At 36.3% G+C, this 7,087-nt stretch overlaps 1 protein-coding gene across 1 annotated transcript; it reads left to right on the top strand.

The window, feature by feature from the left end:
- The first annotated feature begins 2,781 nt into the window (after positions 1-2,781).
- Positions 2,782-5,222, top strand: LOC129721755 (apyrase-like). Its single transcript, XM_055674672.1, has 8 exons — positions 2,782-2,967; positions 3,041-3,278; positions 3,339-3,548; positions 3,606-3,896; positions 3,954-4,238; positions 4,297-4,369; positions 4,431-4,773; positions 4,838-5,222. The coding sequence occupies exons 1-8, from the start codon at positions 2,831-2,833 to the stop codon at positions 4,956-4,958; spliced, it is 1,698 nt and encodes a 565-aa protein (XP_055530647.1). The 5' UTR covers positions 2,782-2,830; the 3' UTR covers positions 4,959-5,222.
- Positions 5,223-7,087: the final 1,865 nt, after the last annotated feature.

The raw sequence follows: 7,087 nt of genomic DNA, 5'->3' as shown, positions 1-7,087 counted from the left end.
TCTAGTTTATCTGTTTTCTCTCTTTCTCGTTTTTTTACTGGAACTTTTTTTATGAATGCAATAATTTCTCAACCCCTCGATTACCTTCTTACCCAAGAGCCGAGGTAGCTAGGTACTGTTCAGTTAATTTGAAACAGACTTCGCAGCGAACAGTTAAAATGTACAGAATAATTGTGGGGTTAGTGCTTCGATCCTATTAATACTAATAGTGCCTCTCAAGTCCAAATTCGAACATTCCAGACTAGGTTAGATGGGAGGCCGATGAATAGACTTCTTTAAACCAGGAAGCGAGGTTCGACGATATTTTGAAATTCAATGTGGCTACTCAAGTTTACAAGATATCTGTGAAAATCGATCATCTCAAAACGGAATAACGATCAGACTCCAAACATCGATGTCTGACACAATTTTTTAATCCAAGATTTCTGTTTTCGAAAAGCTTGATGAAATTTAGGAAAATGTCCTCAATATTGGCATAGCTGAAGCTCACATGACGCCAAGCAACAGCAAAATGATGTGTAACGCCATTTTTGAAATAAATTCGTGACTTCTGGTGTCTGCGAAGTTGTTGAAAGTAAAATAAAACTAACAGGTTCAGATGCTTCCCAAAATTGATAAGTATAGAACTGGTACTACGCTCAGGAAGCAAAATCGGTGTCCGACTCCATTTTGAAATCTAGAATTCTGGGAATGCTGCTGAAAATATTTATATACTCCCCCATAATAAAAACAGTCCACATAAGCACTGATGATGGTTGTATGTAGCAACCGAAATACGTATCTGCGGACGGGATTCGATTGAAGGGTATTCGTTTTTTTGCAGTAGAATTAAATGGTAACATAACCTATTCTCAATATTCAATATTCCCCCATAATATTATTTCTCGAACCTGATGATGCCTTAAAACCGCAAATTTTTTATTTGAATAAATAATTGGTGTAGTAGAGTGTTGTATTCAAAAGGGGTAGAAGCGGTAATAGAATTAATGGGTTGGGCTGCAATTTTTTAAAATAACACCGGATCTTGACGTTTTATGCATTTGAAAGAGAGAAAATTTCGATATCGACAATTTCGTTTAGAGTCAGAAACGGCTTAATCAACGGCTCTTATTTTATTCAGTCGAAGAAAACAGATCGCAAATTCTTGAAACTGCCTAAAATAGGTTCGGGGTGATTTCAATAGTATCCCTCGATTGAGAAATTCAATTGATTATTGTTAAAATTTGCTAAATCAGTTTTTTAATCGGAAAACAAGTGCTAGCAGAAAAGCAAATAATGAACAAGTTGATATACTTATGTTTGTATTTCATTTGATACATTTGGAGTATTTCGTCTCAATACACAGGATGCTGCATAAGCTGCTTAAAATAGGTTCTCTATTTGACCCAATTTGAAACTTTAACCGTTTTATAGCGCGTGTTCCCGAAGTTTGATTGACTTTCGCGAGAAGACGAAAGTTTGTAGTCCTACCTCTGAACAAAATATGAAAAGTCGATTTTTATTGGCATTCTTTTCCGAACAACAATGTCTCAGAAGTGAACTGGTCCGATCATGAATTCTATGGTCAGAAAAAATGCTATAAAAATTGTCCAACATCAAATTGCATCACGGGAAAAACGCTGTCTAGAATTACCCATTGGTTACTTTGTTTTGAAAATTTTGGGCAAAAATAGTTTGGAGTGTATTGTTCACACTGTATTTTTATCGCTGCTAGTTTTTCGAAAATTGTAAAAATTCCGTTAGCCGAAAAGCAACGTCGCGAATTCATTTTGCGCTAGCCCATATAAAATCATCAACGCTCTTATCAGGACATCGGAAAACAACTTGAAATCGTGCAGTTAACGGTAAATCGTGTGATTAAACGTTGCTACGAAACTCTGAACATCGAACGGAAGGAGAAATGCGTTCGAAATGGATGTTTTATTAGTGATCAGAATCACAAGCGTGTTGTAAAAACTTTTACGCGGAATCCCAATGCTTCGGTCGAGGTGTGGCCAAAAAGTTGAATCTGTCCAATCTTGCGTTCAGACAGCCATGGACCGGGAGGGACTGCATAGGTACAAATTACGGAACGCTCCAAATAGTGACAAACGGTGATATGCGGTGGGAAAGTCGGGGGCCCGAATACAAAATGGTGGAAATAAGACTTGAAAATCGACGTACCTTGAAAAATGTCTAAATTGGTCTGATCCTGATACATTACCTTACAATTCAATATAGAAGATGCCAGGTGATTCTATACCATTTACGCTTCGAAATAGAAGCTACAGGCAGTTAGAAAGTGTTTTATTAATTTTGTCATAAAAAAAAACTTGTACATTTCAGTTATGAAAAGAAAAAAACTGAGAAAGTTGTTTACGTTCGAAAACTACATCTCTTCATGTTTTACGATTATCTCAGTTTTCAAAGAATACATACCTGTATTATGAAAATAGACGTAGTGCTGCGTCAAAATTTATATCAACTAATCAAACAGAATGAAAAAATCTGGTGTGGAAGAAACGGTAGAGAAGACTGAAGAATCCGACTTGAAGTGCGTTGGTCACAAGTCAAGCGCTGTCTAGAAGATTCTTACTCCGTTGCTAAACCTTGCCTTCAATCTCCTCGTTATCAGACAAATCTCCACCTTCAAGCAGCTGTAATGAGCCGTTAAAGGCACAAACTGCTTCAGCTAATCAAACAATGTGTTGGCACGAACGGTAAACGATTCGTCAAGACTACTCACTTAGCACAGCTGTCCCCACAGACGGCAGCAAGAAAGTAGTGCGACGACAGTTTAAATAACAGCTCAAATGGAGTTCGATTTACCATCATTAAGTCTCGGATCGCGATGGTTAGCATAACTATAGTGTCATTTTTTCTGCTTTCGGCGCGGCTCGCGATGGCACTTGACAATATGCCGCCTGACGGCAGCGTCAAGAATTTGTTCCCGTTAACGTTAATTCACATCAACGATTTTCATGCGAGGTTCTGCTACTCGGTAATTACCAATTTCGTCTCGCCTCTTAACTATGTGTTTTTTGTTTGTTTTTCATTCCAGATACGAGGAAACGACTTTAAAGTCGAAAGTATGTCCAGCAAAGGATTACAACACCGGAAAGTGTATCGCCGGTATTGCCAGGGTGTATTACATGATCAAGAAGCTGCTTAATGACTACAAACAGCTTAATCCAATCTATTTGAACGCAGGGGATAACTATCAAGGAACGTTATGGTACAATCTGTTAAGGTGGGAAGTCACTGCCGAGTTTATCAAGAAACTAAAACCTTCGGTTATGGTAACTATTCGGTTCTATTTGCTACTACAAGAAGAATTTTGTGTAATAAAAATATTCTAGACCTTCGGAAATCACGAATTCGATCATGGCTTGAAAGGACTGAAACCCTATCTAGACGAACTGGAAAAGGCTAACATTCAAACGGTTATTGCGAACATGAACCTAAACAAGGACAAAGAGCTAAGTCAGTCGAAGTTACCGAAATCGACGGTGCTGACTGTGAATGGACAAAAAATCGGCGTCATCGGTGTACTGTACGATAAAACTCATGTCAGTTTTTCAATTCTTTTTCCCAACATAGAGTAAAAATGTAATTAATTTTCTTAGGAAGTCGCTCAAACGGGTGGAGTGACATTTTACAGCTCTGTCAATGCGGTTAAATCGGAGGCTGCTGCACTGAAACAAAAGGGCATCAAAATCATAGTGGTGCTCTCTCACTGTAGTTTAGACGAGGATAAGAAAATCGCCCGGGAGGCGGGAAATGACATCGATGTGATCGTTGGAGCCCATTCGCATTCTTTTCTGTACTCCAAGGAGTCGAAGATGCCGTACGACAAGAAGAACGATGTGATTGAAGGACCCTATCCGGTGCTGGTTGAGAATGGAGCGAAACGGAAGGTAAGCTTGACTTGTTGTTTTGTGTTAAAACTATAAAACTATGGATTCTTTATTAAGGTTCTGATAGTCCAAGCAAAAGCGTACGGAAAATATGTGGGCCGATTAACCTTATATTTCGATCAAGATGGTAATGTTAAGCATTGGGAAGGTTTTCCGGTGTTCATAAATGGATCCGTTCCTCAAGATCCGTCAGTGGCGAAGGATATGATCAGATGGAGAGAAAAAGTACAAGAAATAGGCTCAACTGTTATTGGTCGTACCGAAGTTGAGTTGGAGCGTGATCCTTGCCGCGATCGGGAATGCACTTTGGGCGTTGTTGTTGCTGATGCTTTTGCTGATCATGTGAGATTATCAGTTCGAATTAATGACATTTTTGATTCACTATTGTTTTTTTTTTTAGTACACCAATCAGACCTTCAAGCCCATTGCATTTATTCAAGCAGGAAATTTCAGAAATCCAATAGAAAAAGGAGGTTTGAAAAATATTTTTGTCATACGATTAGTCTCTCTAGTTCTGATTTAATTTTCACACAGACATTACTAACGGTGACATAATCGAAGCAGCTCCGTTTGGGTCCACGGTGGATTTAATAAAAATAAAAGGACAAAACATTTGGGACGCAGCAGAACATTCCTATACGTGGGACGATGAGAATCGCACCAACTGTTTGCAAGTCTCCGGTTTGCGTATTGTGATCGATGCCAACAAGGAGTTCTACAAGCGCGTAGTTTCCATTCAGGTTCGCGGTTATCGAAGCCCCAAGCAAGAAACCTATCAGAAGCTGGATCCTAAAGCCGAATACTATGTAGCCCTGCCATCTTATCTGGCCGACGGTAAGGATGGATTCGTTGCGCTGAGTAAATCTTTGGCTAGATGGTAGGATTACTTTGCGGATCTTATTCCAAAATAGATGATTTTTTGTTGCTCTTTCGTATTATAGGAAAGGACCATTGGATTCGGACGTATTCAAAGCCTATGTTCAAAAGGTCCGCGTTATCAAAAACCTTTCGCTTGGGCGAGTGGAAATTAGAGGAAAAACGAATATCAGTCGAAGGAAGTGATCTGCGAGAAATTCGTTCAATAATGCGCTTGTGGTAGTATATTGTTAATACAAAGGCAATCTACTATATAAAAATGGAATTCCGTAACGTTTGATCTTATTGATGTTATTGCTTCCGTCTTAGTGGTGTACAGTCACCACCATCATTTGAAATCGTTCTAAATCAAAAAAATAAGCGGTGACATGTGGGTTTTTTACATGAAAATGTTTGTTAACGTTCAGGAAAGACATTTGGGGAAAAATAAAAAGTATCTGATCACTAAAACTTGAGATTTTATTCACAAAACTACGTAAAACAAGCAAAAATATGACTTTTTATGCTGAATTTGCCTCTAAATCAAAATTTAAAGCGATGACATGTGATTTTTTTACATTAAAATGTTCGTTAACGTTCAGGAAAGACATGTGAGGAAAAATATTAAGTATCTGATTACTAAAACTTGATATTTTATTCACAAAACTACGTAAAACTTGCAAAATCATGACTTTTTATGCTGAATTTGCCTCTAAATCTAATTTCGAAGCCATGACATTTGATTCTTTTTTCATTAAAATGTTTGTTAACGTTCAGGAAAGACATGTGAGGGAAAATAATTAGTATCTGATTACTAAAACTTGAGATTTTATTCACAAAACTACGTAAAACAAGCAAAAATATGACTTTTTATGCTGAATTTGCCCCTAAATCAAAATTTAAAGCGATGACATGTGATTTTTTTACATTAAAATGTTTGTTAACGTTCAGGAAAGACATGTGAGGAAAAATATTAAGTATCTGATTACTAAAACTTGATATTTTATTCACAAAACTACGTAAAACTTGCAAAATCATGACTTTTTATGCTGAATTTGCCTCTAAATCTAATTTCAAAGCCATGACATTTGATTCTTTTTTCATTAAAATGTTTGTTAACGTTCAGGAAAGACATGTGAGGGAAAATAATTAGTATCTGATTACTAAAACTTGAGATTTTATTCACAAAACTACGTAAAACAAGCAAAAATATGACTTTTTATGCTGAATTTGCCTCTAAATCAAAATTTAAAGCGATGACATGTGTTTTTTTTACATTAAAATGTTTGTTAACGTTCAGGAAAGACATGTGAGGAAAAATATTAAGTATCTGATTACTAAAACTTGATATTTTATTCACGAAACTACGTAAAACTTGCAAAATCATGACTTTTTATGCTGAATTTGCCTCTAAATCTAATTTCAAAGCCATGACATTTGATTCTTTTTTCATTAAAATGTTTGTTAACGTTCAGGAAAGACATGTGAGGGAAAATAATTAGTATCTGATTACTAAAACTTGAGATATTATTCACAAAACTACGTGATACATGCAAATTTATGACTTTTTATGCTGAACTTGCCTCTAAATCAAAATTTAAAGCGATGAAATGTGATTCTTTTTTAATTAAAATGTTTGTGAACGTTCAGGAGAGACATGTGAGGAAAAATTAAAAGTATATGATTACTAAAACTTGAGATATTATTTACAAAACTACGTGAAACATGCAAATTTATGACTTTTTTTGCTGAATTTGCCTCTTAATCAAAATTTAAAGCGATGACATGTGATTCGTTATCGATATTGTTTTTAGCACATTTTGCATGTTGTAGGATGAGTACAACGGTACACCGTGCCCCAGAGCTGAGTCGAAAAAAATTCCAGTTCGAAAAGATTCTCGACCTGATCGGGGATCGAACCCGATATCACAACCGTGTGGGAGACAATCGACATCGCTAACCACAGAGCCACGAGGACCATATACAGCATACAGAATACAGAAAAACACCTGAAAATACTTTTTTTTTAAATTTATACGTATTATTCGTATACATGCGAAATCTTGACTTTTTATGCGCAATCAAAATTCAATTATTTGTGTTTTTTTTTTCAATACAATGTTCGTTGTTCTTTCACCATTTACATTTTTTTTGCAGAATAATCCATGTCTCAAGCATAAACATTTTACATTTCTGATGTTTTCGTAGTTTTGTGAATAGTTACATATTACGGCATTCGATTTACTTTTGTACTTTTGAATTTGAATTTCATTTTTATTAGAGAGCTTTTAACCAGAAGGTCATTTAGCTTTTAACCTTAGGCGTCGTACACAAAT

Source organism: Wyeomyia smithii, chromosome 2 (assembly GCF_029784165.1).
Source record: "Wyeomyia smithii strain HCP4-BCI-WySm-NY-G18 chromosome 2, ASM2978416v1, whole genome shotgun sequence".
NCBI classification, from domain to species: Eukaryota; Metazoa; Arthropoda; class Insecta; order Diptera; family Culicidae; genus Wyeomyia; species Wyeomyia smithii.
Note: the sequence above shows the minus strand (reverse complement) of the source record. Positions and strands in the feature narration are given on the sequence as shown.

Coding starts and splice junctions, on each gene's coding strand:
- LOC129721755 (XM_055674672.1), top strand. CDS start 2,831: ATGGTTAGCATAACTATAGTGTCATTTTTTCTGCTTTCGGCGCGGCTC. Junction 2,968..3,040: donor ATCAACGATTTTCATGCGAG/GTTCTGCTACTC, acceptor TTTTCATTCCAG/ATACGAGGAAACGACTTTAA. Junction 3,897..3,953: donor AGAATGGAGCGAAACGGAAG/GTAAGCTTGACT, acceptor TTCTTTATTAAG/GTTCTGATAGTCCAAGCAAA.